Source organism: Thecamonas trahens (genome assembly GCF_000142905.1).
Source record: "Thecamonas trahens ATCC 50062 unplaced genomic scaffold supercont1.6, whole genome shotgun sequence".
NCBI classification, from domain to species: Eukaryota; order Apusomonadida; family Apusomonadidae; genus Thecamonas; species Thecamonas trahens.
This window is the reverse complement of record NW_013657674.1, coordinates 58,580-72,140: the sequence shown is the minus strand read 5'-3', so window position 1 is coordinate 72,140 and position 13,561 is coordinate 58,580. Positions and strand designations below refer to the sequence as shown.

The 13,561-nt window shown below is 66.0% G+C and overlaps 5 protein-coding genes across 5 annotated transcripts in view; 3 read left to right on the top strand and 2 right to left on the bottom strand.

Moving 5' to 3' along the window:
* Positions 1-220: 220 nt before the first annotated feature.
* On the top strand, positions 221-973 carry AMSG_01468 (uncharacterized protein; the record flags this gene model as incomplete). Its single annotated transcript, XM_013906067.1, has 1 exon — positions 221-973. The coding sequence occupies one exon, from the start codon at positions 221-223 to the stop codon at positions 971-973; it is 753 nt and encodes a 250-aa protein (XP_013761521.1).
* Positions 974-1,002: 29 nt separating this feature from the next.
* Positions 1,003-3,856, bottom strand: AMSG_01467 (uncharacterized protein; the record flags this gene model as incomplete). Its single annotated transcript, XM_013906066.1, has 2 exons — positions 1,045-3,856; positions 1,003-1,012 (listed from the first exon to the last, which is right to left on the bottom strand). The coding sequence occupies exons 1-2, from the start codon at positions 3,795-3,797 to the stop codon at positions 1,003-1,005; spliced, it is 2,763 nt and encodes a 920-aa protein (XP_013761520.1). The 5' UTR covers positions 3,798-3,856.
* Positions 3,857-4,414: 558 nt separating this feature from the next.
* Positions 4,415-9,724, top strand: AMSG_01466 (cleavage and polyadenylation specificity factor subunit 1; the record flags this gene model as incomplete). The annotated part of the gene is made up of 2 exons (XM_013906065.1): positions 4,415-4,549; positions 4,664-9,724. The coding sequence occupies 2 exons, from the start codon at positions 4,415-4,417 to the stop codon at positions 9,704-9,706; spliced, it is 5,178 nt and encodes a 1,725-aa protein (XP_013761519.1). The 3' UTR covers positions 9,707-9,724.
* Positions 9,725-9,767: 43 nt separating this feature from the next.
* AMSG_01465 (DNA damage-binding protein 1) lies at positions 9,768-13,398 on the bottom strand (the record flags this gene model as incomplete). The annotated part of the gene is made up of 3 exons (XM_013906064.1): positions 9,768-9,923; positions 9,983-13,288; positions 13,387-13,398. 3 exons carry the CDS (start codon positions 13,396-13,398, stop codon positions 9,768-9,770), a joined length of 3,474 nt encoding a protein of 1,157 aa, XP_013761518.1.
* Positions 13,399-13,425: 27 nt separating this feature from the next.
* The window catches only part of AMSG_01464 (DNA-directed RNA polymerase I, II, and III subunit RPABC5), a gene marked incomplete at both ends in the record, with an annotated part of 610 nt that continues 474 nt past the window's right edge, over positions 13,426-13,561 (top strand). Inside the window, one exon of the mRNA XM_013906063.1 lies at positions 13,426-13,440. Coding sequence (XP_013761517.1) covers positions 13,426-13,440 — 15 coding nt within the window. The remainder of the gene's footprint in view (positions 13,441-13,561) is intronic.

Genomic DNA, 13,561 nt, shown 5'->3' with positions numbered 1-13,561 from the left:
ATGACAGCTTGGAGGATGCGAGGGAGGGTCTGTGGTGCCGGCCCGGTACATCGGTAATTTTTTTACGGGGTACAAGAAGTATGAGTGCAGAAGCGGTTCAAGCGGGGGATGAGCCGAGTTGGCGGGAGCAAAAGGCCGGGCAGGCGGGCGGGGTTGGAGTAGCTACAAGAGGCGGCAATGTGGCGGGGGAGAGACAACCTGACTCAATAGGGTGAGAGAGATGGAGTGCTGTACGCCAAGAGTGCTGGGAACTATCGGGGCGGTTCTGGCGCTGCTGCTTGCGTACAGGGTGACGCTCTCGCGGACGGGCCTGGTCTCGTCGCTGCTGCAGGATACGGCGCTGGGGGTGGTGAGCCGAGTCTGCTCGCACGCTACGCAAACCGAGGTCACCATCGATGACATCTACATCCATCCCACAGTGGGAGCCGCTGGACTACGTGGTGTAACAGTTGGCGTACCGGAGGGCTTTACAAAACATCCGGCATCCATGGGCAACGTCTCCATCGTCTTTGAGCCGGCCACCCTCGTCACCGGCTCGGTCATCCGTGTCCTCTCAGTTGTGGTCGATGCGCCGCAGATTGTGTTTGAGATGAACAAGCGAGGGAACTCGGTCCGAGCTGTGTATGATGCCATTCTGCAGTATTCGGCTGATCGCATGCGCCCGTTCATGGTCATCGAGGAGCTTGTCATCCGCCGCGGCCTTGTCACGCTCGTCGCATCTCCCGACATACTCGAGCTGGATCCGTCACTCCCGCGCGACGTTCGCCTTCCCCGCATCCACCTCTCTGACATTGGGGTGCCGTCGGGTCTGTCGTTCTCGGGCATATTTAAGCACGTAGCCGATCCGCTCATCATCAACATCCTCGCCACCGCCGAGGGCCTCATCGACCGCCATCGCGCCACTGCCGGCGCGCGCGCCGACTCGCCGCCGCCGTTCCCTCCGCCAGGCGCCATAAATGCAACTGTTGCCTGAACAGCTGCTCGATTTACCACAGAGGACGCTTACGTCGGCCTCCCCCGGCGCCGCCGGGTACGTAGGCAAACGACGACACCGTGCTGCCCCCGCCCGCTCCGCCAAAGATCGACGTTGTGCCGCCGCCGGCGACACTGCCCGAGCTGCCGCCGGTGGCAAAGATCGAGGTTGTCGGCGCAGCAGCCGGCGATGCCGAGGCAGCTCCGGTGCCGCCCCCGCCCGCTGAGCCGAAAAAGTTGGTCCGCCCGCGCCGGCCAACCGGTGGCGATGGCTTGTCGTTTGGCGCTGCGGCGAAAGCCGCCGGCTGGGCGGCTGGCGCTGGCGCCGGCGCAGATGCCGGCTGTGGCGTGACTGGTGGCCCAGCAGGTCGTGGGCTGGCACCGGTCCGTCCGCTGCTGCCTTGCAGCCAGACTGGGAGTGCCGCCGGCTTTGGCTCTGATGCCGCTGGCAGCGCTGTCACGGTGGTTGCCTCGAAGTTCTGCGGGCGTAGCGGCGGGCGCGATGCAGCGGCAGCCGGAGCCGGGACCGGAGTCGGAGTCGGAGCCGGAGCCGGGACTGGTGCTGCAGCAGGGGCCGGGGCAGGGGCAAGGGCAGGGGCTGCAGCGGGCGCGCGCACAGCATCTGCCGACCATCCCATGGCGGCGGCGGGCGAAGCCGTCGACGGAGGCTTGTTGACCACACTGCTGGCAAAGCCAAAGTTGGGCCGGGGCGCGGTGGTGGTCGAAGTCGACGGCCGCGACGCGCCGTTGCCAGCAGTGGCGCTGCTCTCGTTCGCGTTGACCACAGTGGCCTTGGGGAACGAGAAGAGTGACGACCGCACCTTGGTTGCGGTCGGCGGCCGAGCGGGCGGCGTTGGCTCGGTGGCCTGTGCAGGACTGGGTTCAGACGTGGGTGCCGGTGCAGCCGGTATAGCGACGGCAGCAGCGGGCGCAGGCGCAGGTGCGGATGCAGGCGCAGGCGGGGGCTCGGACGATTTCATGGCAGCCACGTCTGGAAGCTCGGCAATCTTGGTCGACGGCGGGTTTCGAGCAGGCCCCGAAGCGTCGAACGAAAAGGTCTTGAACACGCCCGATGACGAAGTCGAGGGCAGGCTCGATTCACGAGCAGGCGGCGTAGGATCGATGGCAGGCTTGGGCGCTGGCGAGCCCGGCAGCGGACTTGCGCTTGGGCTCGGACTCGGCTTGGGGCTGGGGCTTTGCTTGGGGCTGGGACTCGGCTTGGAGCGCGGGCTCGTGGCGGCGGCAGCATCACGTGGCAGTGCCGGGCGCGGTGGCGAGCTCCGCCGCTTTGGCGAAGTCCGAGTACGGGCCGAGGCCGGTGAAGCGGGTGATCGCGAGGCAGCCTGCGACCGCGCGCGTGTCCGCGACGGCGACTCGGGCGAGGAGTGCGGCTCGAGGGAAGAGAGCACGCCGCTGGGCCGCGGCGATGCCGGATCTGCGTGTTCAGGAGAGCGGGCGACGCGGGAGCGCGGGACCGAGGCCTGCAGCATGAGCAGCTGTTCCATGTGCTTCTTGTCCTGGTTCTCGAGCTCGCCGAGTCTGTCGCGCGCCGACTGGAGCTCAGTGAGGGCAATCTTGAGCTTCTTGCGGTACTTGCGCTCGGTGTGGGCGTGGGTGTTGTTCAGGTTCGCAATGTGGCGGTGGAGGTCGGCGATGGTGGCATCTTTGGTGCGGACCTCGGCCTCGATTTTCTCCAGCTCCTTGGCAAGCTCATGGCGCTCGCCGAGCTCCTTGGCCTTGAGAATGGTCATGAGCTTGTCGCACCGGTCCATGTACTTGTTGAGCCGTTCGTCCTTGACCCGGGCAATCCGCTCTACCTTGACCATCCGCTCCTTGTACCGCTTGTTCTTCTCCTTGAGCACACGAACCTCTTCCGAGTACCGTCGCATGATCTTTGGGATGTCGCCCGACTGGCGCTCCATGTCGCGGAGGCCACGCTCGGTCTGTTTCTGCATCCGGGCCAGTGTCTTGTTCTCCTCCACCAGTCGCGCAATGGCATCATCTTTCTCGCGCATTTGGTTTTCCAGCTCGTGGACCTCGGCCTGGTGCTGCTCAAACAGCGAGAGTGTGACCGGATCCGCGGCCCGCGGCGGAATGCGCGGCCGCCGCTTCGGCCCACGCGACATGTGTGAGACCCGCGACCGTGCCGACCGCGCCGATCGCGCCGACCGTGCCGACGAGGCAGACGCCGCAGACCGTGCCGACGCCGCAGACCGTGCCGACGACGCAGACCCGATCCGCCGCCGCGACGGCACCACGCCCGCGCCACCCACGTACCGACTCCGCACCGCGGCCGTCGTCGCCTCATCCACGTCGTCATCCCACGCAAAGTGCGCCGCACCGCCTGGTCCCCGCGGCGTTGTAAATCCGCCACGTGAGCTCGCCCGCGAACTCGCCCGCGAACTCGCCCGCGAACTCGCTCGCGAGCCGATCGACCGGTGCGAGCTCGGCGGACGCGGCGTCACATCCGCCATCACATCCAGTTCTGGCAAAGGCTCTGGTTGCGGAGCAGGCGATGCCCCCGGCGTGCTTGTCCGCGATCCAACTCCCTCCCCACCACCGGTCGCGCCCGGTGAAGCCAAGCCGCGTCCTGAGCCGAGCGGTGAGCCGCGCCCCGAGCCAAGCGGCGAGCCGAGCGGCGAGGCAGACGCATGTGGTGAGCCGGCGGCGTATGTCAAAGACGTCCTAGACGAAGGAGTCCGAGCGAGAACGTGAGAGGCAGCATAGCCGCCCGGAGACGAGGCGCGTGAGTCGGACAGGTTCTCCAGCTCGTCGTCGAGGTCAATGTCAAAGTCGTCCGAGTCAAAGTCCGACTCGTAGGCCATGTTTGAAGGAGGTGGAGTGGAGGAGGAGGGGGAGAAGGGGCGGGGAGGGGGGAGGGGAGGGGAGGACGTGGAGTGTGGCGCGCTCTGTCTCCCGGTCGGTCGCCCAAGGACCGAAGGAGTGGTGAGCGGGTGGCGGGTGGCGGGGAATGGGGCGCGTTCGGTGACGAGTTGGCGCCAATGGCTTGGTTTGGTCACACCCACGCGAGATGACTTCTTGACACCATTGACAGCATGCCTTACATTGACTACCAGGTGGACTCGGCTGATTGCAGACGGGTCAAGGCCACAGAACTTGGCTGATGCCAACCATGCTCCGATATCAAACAGTGCGATCAACCGGCGTTGATCAACCGGCGTTGATCAACCGGCGTTGATCAACCGAGTCATCACACCACGGCTGATCAAAGCAAGACCCATCACAGCACACACCAGCCGAGGGCCCCCCCCCCGCCCCCCTCTCCCCTCTCCCCTCTCCCCTCCGCCGCTTACTGCCACCACACCCCAACACTCCTCCCCACCTCCACCTAGACGTCACCCATACTCCCAGCCCACACGTAGTCAACGCCCCCCTCCCCCCCTCCCCCCCCCCCCTCCGCTCCCCTACCCGCTGCTCTGCTATGGCTGACTCTGTGTACAAGGAGCTGCAGGGCCCGACAGGGGTCGACGTGGCCACCCGGGGCTTCTTCCTGCCGCACACTACCAGTGTCAACCTGGCGACGGCTCGTGGGACAAAGGTGTGTGTCTACTCGCTCGTTCTTCCCGACAACAAGCATGGTGACGAGAGTCCTGCTGGGGGTGGTGGTGGTGGTGCTGCTGCTGCTGCTGGCGCCGCTGCTGCTACTGCTGCTGGTCGTGCTCATGTTCAGGATACCGACGGCTTTGACGCGGTCTCCCATGCCAAGCTCGAGCTTGTTGCCGAACTCTCGCTGCATGGGCGGGTTGTGGCGCTGGAGGCTGTCCGCTTCCCGGGCTCGAGCTACGACTCGCTGCTTATCTCGCTGCCCGAGGCCAAGGTCACTGTCGTCCAGTGGGACGCCTCGCGCCACGAGTTTGTCACCACCTCGATGCACCTGTTCGAGTCGGATGAGCTTCGCTCTTCGCGGGTCCAGTTCTTCCCCAACCCCAAGGCTGTGGTCGATCCGGACAACCGCTGCGCTGCCATGCCCATTTACAACACCAAGCTCGCCATCATGCCGTTCAAGGAACTCGGCGAGGGCGCACCGGCTGGTGGCGCTGGCGCGGCAGGCCGGGCCGCTGCTGGGCCGTCCGAGGCCAAGGCGTCAACCGGCTCGGGCGTGAGCAAGGCGCCTATCCGGTCGTCGTTTGTGGTCGACCTGCTCGAGGTCGACCCGAACATGCGGTACATCATGGACGTCGTCTTTTTGCACGGCTACTACGAGCCGACGGTTCTAGTTCTCTTTGCCTCGGACCTCAACTTTGAAGGCCGCATGTCGGACTCGTTCGACAACTGCCGGCTCGCCGCCATCTCGCTCAACATGCAAACCCGGACGTTTCCGGTCATCTGGCACGCCGAGGGCCTCTCGCACTCGGCTTTCAAGCTTGTCGCCGTCCCGCAGCCCATTGGTGGCGCCGTTGTCCTCACCAACAACGCCATCCTGCACTACCACCAGAACCTCGGGGCCGGACTCGCCGTCAATGGCTACGCCTTTGACAACGACGGCTCTTACCCGTTCCTCCTTGGCGACACTGGCTTTGCCTTTAACCTCCAGCCTTCGGCCGCCGCGGTCCTTGACCCGCAGAACATCATTGTGGTCAACCCGTCCGGCGACATCTTTATGCTTCATATGCGCCCGCGCCCGGCTGAGGGCATTAAGCTGACGCTAACCAAAGTGGGCGGCTGCATCCGCGCCTCCACCATTGTCGCTCTCTCGCCCCATCTCTTCTTCCACGGCTCGCACGTCGGCGATGCCCTGCTCATCGCCTTTCGCGTCCGCGACCTCGCTGCAGAGGCCGAGGCCAAGGCTCTCGCCGCCGCTGCAGCCGCGGCGGCAGAGGCTGCCAACGTCGCCGCCACCATTGCCGAAGCTGAGCCAGCTGCTGAGGCCGAGTCTGCTCAGAACGAAGACAACGGCGTTCAGGACATGGTGACCGAGGATCCGCCGGCTGCCGAGGCTATGGTCGAAGTCACGGCCAACGACGACGAGGGCAAGACTCTTGCCTCCACCGGCGCCGCCGCCGCTGCCGCCGATGACGACAACGACAACGATGATGGTGGTGCTGCTGCGCCGCCGTCCAAGCGGCAAAAGTCGGCAGCCGGCGACGTAGCCGGGGCCGCCGCTGCCGCCGCTGACTTGCTCCCGCCGCTCTCGCCAGGGGCGGCGTTTGCGCCGCGGCCGCCGGTCACGCTCCCGCAACTCGAGGTCGACGACGAGGACGTGGCCATCTTTGGCGAGTCTGCTGAAGATTTTGTGGCCGACACGACGCTGGCCCAGCTGCGGCGGCAGGCCGCGCAAGAGCTCTCGCAGGCCGGCCCGCTACTCGGGCGCAAGGCGCACGACGAGTACGAGTTCCGCATCTGCGACCGCATCACCAACATCGGGCCGATCACCTCTGCGACGCTCTCGCGCGCGTGCGAAACCACCTTTGGCGCTGTCTACGAGGCCGGCATCGGCGAGCTCACCGAGCTTGTGGTGTGCTGTGGGCAGGAGCGCTCTGGTGCGCTGGCGGTCCTCTCCACAGGCATTCGGCCCGACACCATGTCGACGCTCTCGCTCCTGGGCTCGGCCGCATGGGCGGTTGAGGTCCGCGATCCGGCAGCCGAGAAGAACCCCAGGTTCCTGACCCAGACGGTGATGGTGCCGGCGCCCGTGCCGACCACTGTCGAGGGCGGCGACAATGACGTCGCTCCCACAAGCGAGCCGAGCGAGCCGTCGTCGGTGCTCGGCAAGCGTGGGCGCGACGCGTATGAAGAGGGCTCTGCCAAGGAGCCGACCACTGCCGGCGACGAGGAGGCCCAGCCAGCGCCAATGGCGACGGGTGCGGCAGAGGATGACGGCACCGTGGTCGCGGGCGGCATGGTCGAGCACACCGAGCGCATTCCCGTCGACTTTTCGTGGCACAAGTACTTTGTGGTCTCGTCGGCTGATGCGACGATTGTGCTCTCGTCGGCAGGCTTCTCCATCTCCGAGGTCACCACCGAGCTCGACTACTACCTCGAGGGCCCGACCGTGCTGGTGGCGCCGCTGCTCGAGGCGCGGCGGACGATCCAAGTCTATCCGACAGGTCTGCGGCTGCTCAACGATGTGTCCAACACCCAAGAGCTGAGCGTTGCCGAGCTCTCGGCGCTTGCCAAGAAGGGCGTCGGCGGCATGAGCGCACGGCTCGGCGGCGGCACAGTGGTTGCCGCCTTTGTCGCGGACCCCTACGTTGTCCTCCGGCTCTCGTCCGACGACATTGTGGTGCTCCGTGCATCGGCCGAGTCGATGCTGCTCGACGTCCTGGAGCTGCCGCCGGACCTTGCGGTCTCGTCGATTGCCGCGGCCTCGCTCTTTGCCGACAAAGCCGGTGTGACCGCCGTCTCGGACGCGTTTGTCGACGCCGCCCGCGCCGCCCGCAGCCAGCGGCAGGCGGCGGCAGGCGGCGAAGACGCCGCGCCGGAGGCGGGAGCCGTCGCCGGCGACTACGACTCGGACGAGGAGCTGTACGCACCAACTGGCTTTACTCTCGACTCGCTCAACCGCGGCGCCGCTGGCACCGGGCCGTCGGCGGCGTCGTCGCAGCCCGCGGCGGAGCCAGGCGCAACGCCTGCAGCCGAGGCGAGCAGCAGCGCTGGATCGGGAACGGGACCGGGCGCAGGTGGCGACGACGCGTCGGCGCCGTCGGGCGCAACTGCGGGCGCGCAAGAGGCCGATCTCCAGTTTGAGTCGTCCGAGGTGTACCTTGTGGTGGCGCGGCGGAACGGAACGCTCGAGCTGCGTCACCTTCCGGAGCTCACGCTCGCGTTTGCGTTCCCGTACTTTAGCCATGCGCCGGCGCTGGTGACGGACACGCCGCAGGTTGCACTGCCGAACATTGCCTCGTTTGATGCCGAGGCGACGCAGGTGACCGAGCTGGCGCTGGTGACGTGTGGGCCTCGGGCGTACCTGGTGGCGTTCCTTTCGTCGAATGACATTGTGTTCTACGAGGCGTTTCACTACGACGACGGCGACATTTCGTCTGCGTTTGAGGGCGAGGGCGAGGGCGAGAGCGAGGGCGGGCTTGCGGCCGTCCGCAAGCCGCACGTGGCCATCCGTCTCCGCAAGGTGCAGCACCGGTTTGTGCAGGAGGAGGAGAGCCGGGTGGCGGCCGGAGCCGGCGGCATCTCGTACGGGCGAATCATTCCGTTTGACAACGTCGCCGGGCAGTCGGGCATCTTTGTGGCTGGGCTTAACCCGATGCTCTGCACCTTTGAGCGGTCGTACCTGCGGATCCACGCCATGCATGTCGACGGACCAGTGCGGTCATTCACGCCGTACCACTCGGCGAGTGTGGAGCGCGGGTTCTCGTACGTGGCCGAGTCTGGCGCCATCAAGTTTTCAACGCTGCCCAAGGCGGCCGATCTGGAGCACGACATGGTGGTGACCAAGGTGGCGATGCAGCACCCGGGCACGCCGCGGGCAGTCGCTTCGCACCCGACGTCCAACACGGTGGCGGTGGCGCTCTCGCACGAGGAGATCAAGCGGACGCACCCGTCGCCGCAGCGCAACAAGGAGCACGACCCGCCCAACCCGCCGGAAGAGCTCCCGCCGCCGCCGAACGCGGCAATGCCAACGCTGGACGTCTTTGAGCTCGTCCTCTTTGCGCCGGGCGTGTGGGAGGTCATCGACGTGTGGGCCGACCTCAAGCCGTACGAGCACATCTCGGTCCTCAAGCATGTCCAGCTCCGGCACCGCGACTCGGGCCACCGCACGTTTGACGAGACGACTGCCGGCGAGTGGGGCGACTACCTCGTGGCCGGTACCTCGGTCCTGAAGGGCGAGGAGAACAAGGTGTACGGGCGGCTGCTGGTGTTTGAGGTCGTGCCTGTGGTTCCTGAGCCCGGCAAGCCATGGACCAACCGGCGGTTCAAGCTGAGGGCTGACAAGGCGTGCAAGGGCGGAGTGACTCAGGTGACGGTGGCGCGCGGCATCTTGCTGGCCGGCATCGAGCAGACGCTGCTCGGCTACGTGTACAACGCGGCCAAGGAGCTGCTCGAGGAGACGACATTCCACGACGCACCGATGTTGACAACCCAGCTGACGGCACTCAAAGACTACGTCATGATGGGCGACGTCATGAAGTCGATCTTTGTCTTCTTCTTCCGCTCGTCGGATGCGACGGTCCACCTGCTCGCCCGCGACTACGATTCGCTCAATGTGGTCACCGCCGAGTTTATGGTCGACGGCAAGGACATGCATTACGTCGTGGCCGACGACGCCCGCAACCTGCGGTTGTACTCACTGATGGACACGGTCATCGACTCGCGCAAGGGCCGCAAGCTCCTGAGGCGGACCACGTTCCACCTCGGCTCGATGGCAACTACGCTCATCCGCACCGTCTTCCCACAGCCGATGACGTCGAGCGGCGAGACGCACGTCAACATCGTGTGCTCGGCCGACGGCTCGATCGGCATGCTCCTGCCAGTCGACGAAATGATGTACAAGCGCCTCGCCATGCTCCACTCGCACCTGGTCACCTCGATCCCGCACGCCGGCGGCCTGCACCCGGTCGCCTTCCGCCAGCCGCTCGCCAACTTTGACGGCAAGCAAAACTACGGTCGCCCAGTCCTTGATGCCAACCTCCTCACCGCCTACCTCCTCGCCGATGCCAACCAGCAGGCCGACATTGTGCGCAAGTCGGGTACCTCGCATGCTACCGTTTGGTCGAACCTCCGTGACATCTTTGCTCCGATGATCTCGCTTTTGGTGTAAAGTCAACCGCAACCGCAACAGAGGGGGAGGAGGGGAGTGAGAGGGGCGTTCGGTTGGGCGTTCAATGCAGCCGGCGCGCGAGCTCTTCAACCAGCTTCTCGAGCTCAGCCGGATCGTCGCCGGTCTGCTCGCCGACGCGCTTGCGGCTCGCGGGATCGAGCTCGAGGAAGCGCTCGACGAGGTCGCCATCGACAAAGTGCTTTGCCGGCGTTGTTCGCTGGTCGTCGGAAACGAGCGCCAGTCGGCGTGGTCCAGACCGCCGATGCCCGGAATGACCGAGCGGAGGACGTTCTGCAGGCGGAGGAGGGTGACGTAGAGGTCCTCGGGGAGGGCGGCGATGACACCGATGGCGCCCGAGACCGAACCGTAGAGGACGGTGGGCAGGATGCCGAGCGAGGCCGAGGCCTGCTGCATGACGAGCGAGCCGCGGACAAAGGTGTTGACAAACTCGCCAAGATGGATTACGCCGGCGCGGAGAAGCCGATGGTCGTCGTCGGCAGCGGACGCGCCTGCTGTCCGCTGAAGGGCGATGACATTGAACGAGTTGTCGGCGGCGAGGTAGCCGACCTCGTCCGAGCCGTCAGGCCCTTCGAGCACCTCGACGGCGGTGAGCCAGGCGACGGCGTAGTCCTTGGCGAGCTGGACAAACTCGCGAGCCTTGGCGTCAAAGCGGAGCAGCATGAGCGACTTCATGAGGTCGCCGACCACAATGGTGTCGTCGTTGTGGACGCGGAGCGAGAGAGCAAGGATCTGGCCGTGGTAGACGGCCTGCTGGCGGAGAACCGGCGCGCCGCCGCGGCCGGTCACGAGCGAGAAGAGGCGGACCGTGGCGTCGACGGCAACGACGAGGTGGCCGCGGAGGACCGCGATGGCGTAAATGACGCCGGGCACCTCGAGCGCAGCGAGTTCGACCAGCTGGTTGTTGGCGAGCTCGTACACAATGAGGCGCCCGCGCTCGCGCTCGGTGCCGTCGGACCCGGGGCCAGCCTCCGACTCGATGCCGGTGCCGACAACGAGGTAGACCGGGGCGTCGGGGTCGGCAGCAGGCGAGGCAGCCGGCGGCTTGCTCGTCGACGCGGTCTCCATGGGCACAACGCCGTCGGTGGCAAAGGCATCGGCGAGGGCTTGCGGAGTCGGCGCCGGGAGGATGGTGAGCGGGGCGGCGACGACGGCGAGGCCCTGCTCGTGCGGCGCGAGCTGCGCCGAGGAGACCTCCTCAAAGGTGACCGGGTCGAGGACGCGGAGGTACGAGACCTTGACGGGCGCGCCGGTGGCGTTGTCGGCACTAACGGCGACGGTGAGGACGGCGTAGTTGGACGACGGAGTGTGGTGGACGACGGCGCGCGGCATCTCACCAAGCGGGACCGAGGTCTTGTGCAGTTTCTGGATCTCGTCGATGCATCCGATGATGAGCTCCGACTCGGTGACAAGGACGAGTGCGTCCGGGATGGGCGTGGTGTTGAAGCCGGTCATGCACACCACGTCGGGCGTGTTGACGTTGGAGAAGAGGAGCTTGGAGCCGGACGAGTAGATGACGCACGGCCGGTCTGAGGCGGCGAAAACGACTGGCGCCGCCGCTGCCGGCTCGCCCATAACCTCGGCCTCGGGCGGAGCGTGAAGGAACTTGAACAGGGTCACCGGCTGGGTCCCGAGCATGAGCTCCTTGCGGTCGGTGACTGCGCCGTCGTCGCCGAGCACAAACGAGACCAACGAGCCGTCGCCCATGCCGACCAGCAGATAGTTGACCGACTCAAGCGTGGCAAAGAGCGCCGAGCGCGGAATGACCTGCGCGTCGCCAAGCGAGAGCGGCGCGACAAGCTCGAGCGAGGGGAGCGCAAGGAGGTGGACCGAGTAGTCAGACCACCGGCCGACAGCGGCCAGCGCGGCGTCGCCCGAGTCGCCGAGCGGATCGATGTTGAGGCAGGCGACTTCCGAGTCGGGTGCGACCGTGGCAGCCACCGCGAGCGGCGACGCTCCGCGCGGATCGAGCGCAAGCAGGACAAGGGTGCCATGGTCGGTGTCGGTGCCCGAGACCGCCAGCAGAGCGTAGTTGGCGTTGGCGGCGGCGACCGAGATCGACGACCCGCCCATAGCCTCCGGGCTCCACTCACCGAGCAGCGCGAGCGAGGTCGCGTCGACAAGGCGCACGCCGCCAGGCACGATCTGGAGGTAGGTGTCGTCGCGGACGCCGCAGGCAACCAGGGTCGGCGCGTCGGCGACAAGGCCACCGAGGTCACCGGCGTACTCGCCGAGCTCCGAGTCGCCGTCAAAGGCGAGAACCTTGGTCATGTTGACAAACGAAACAACAAGAAAGGCGGCAAGGTTCGGCTCGCCGACGGCCGGCAGGGTGAACGAGCCACGGACGCCCTCGACCGGGAGGACAGCCTGCTCGGCAATGCCGATGCCCGAGCGGACAATGCGGAGCGAGCCGTCCTGGAAGCCGCCAGAGCAAGTGACGAGCACGCCCTGGCCCTGGCGGTCGACGTCAACAAGCGTCATGTCCAAAATCGGGCCGAGGTTGATGTGGGCGTCAGCAACCTGGACGTACGAGCCAGACTCGTCGACCGGCTCGGACGAGAGGTGGACAAGCTGCGAGTCGCCGAATCGCGAGCCGACAAAGACAAAGCCAGAGTCAAGGTAAACAATCGCCGACGGGATCGACGTCTTGCCCACCAGCGAGAGTTCGAGCCCGGTGACAGCTCCGTTTGCAATGTCGATCAGGAGAACGTGCATGTTTCCGAGGTGGTCGCCGACCAGGATGCGGGCACCAGAGGCGTCGATAGCTCCAAAGGCGGTAAAGGCGCACGGGACGGTGTGCGGGATCTGGACAAAGGTGGCGCCAGACTTGTAGGCAACAGTCGACTCGCCGAGGATGACAAAGCCACCGCCGGCTTCCGCAGGCAGCGGAATCAGCCGCGAGGCAAAGGCGTCGAGCCCGGCCTGCTGGTACGGGCCGGGCCGGAGCTCCTTCTTGGCGCCTACCGACGCGTGGACCTGGTACGTCTTGAGGTGCCGTGCTTCGTGCGCGTCTTTGTACAGAACAGCAAGGACCGGTGGGCCGTCGCCGGTGGAGAGTGCCGCATCAAAGGCAATGTCAAGGACGCACACCTCTTCCAGCCGCAGGTTGAAGGCCTGGGAGAGGCTCTGCCCGCCGTTGGCCATGGGCACAATCTTGAGCAGGCCATCGTAGCAGTGGAGCGCAATGAGCGAGAGGCTCGGCTCAATGGCACAGAGCTGGCCAGCGTCCGACGGATGGCCGACCTTGTCCTCGAGGTTGCCACCAGCCACAGTCACCACCTCGCCGCGGACATCGTCGTAGCTGAGGAGGCAGAAGCGGCAGCGATCAGTAAAGAGGAAAAGCAGATCCTTCTCTGCGCCCATTGGTCGGAACGTCCGCATGCACACCACCTTGCCGTAGAGCGGAAGCTCCAGCAACGGCACAAGGCCAGCCGGAGCAAGGGTGTAGACCTCGACGAGCGTGGTCTTGCACACAATCAGGTTGCGCTCACTCGCCGAGGAGAACGAAGCCACAAGTGCATCCGTCACTGCTGTCGGCTTTTGCGCCGTCACCACGTAGTTGTACTGAGTATAGGAGGGGGGAAGGGGGGGGAGGGGGGAGGAGGGGGGGTGAGTTGGGGAAGTTCAGGAAAAGGTCGTCAACATGGTGGGTGGGAAGCGACTGGAGGAGCCATAGAATCAATCGCTCTGCTATGCGTACCATGACACAGGGCCAGGTGCAGGTGAAGGAGAGAGTGAGAGAGGGGGGAGTGGAGGGGGGGAGTGGAGGGGTGGTGGAGGATTGGGTGGATGGATGTGGGTGGGGTGGAGTGGTGGTGGGCTGGGCGAGGGGGGGGG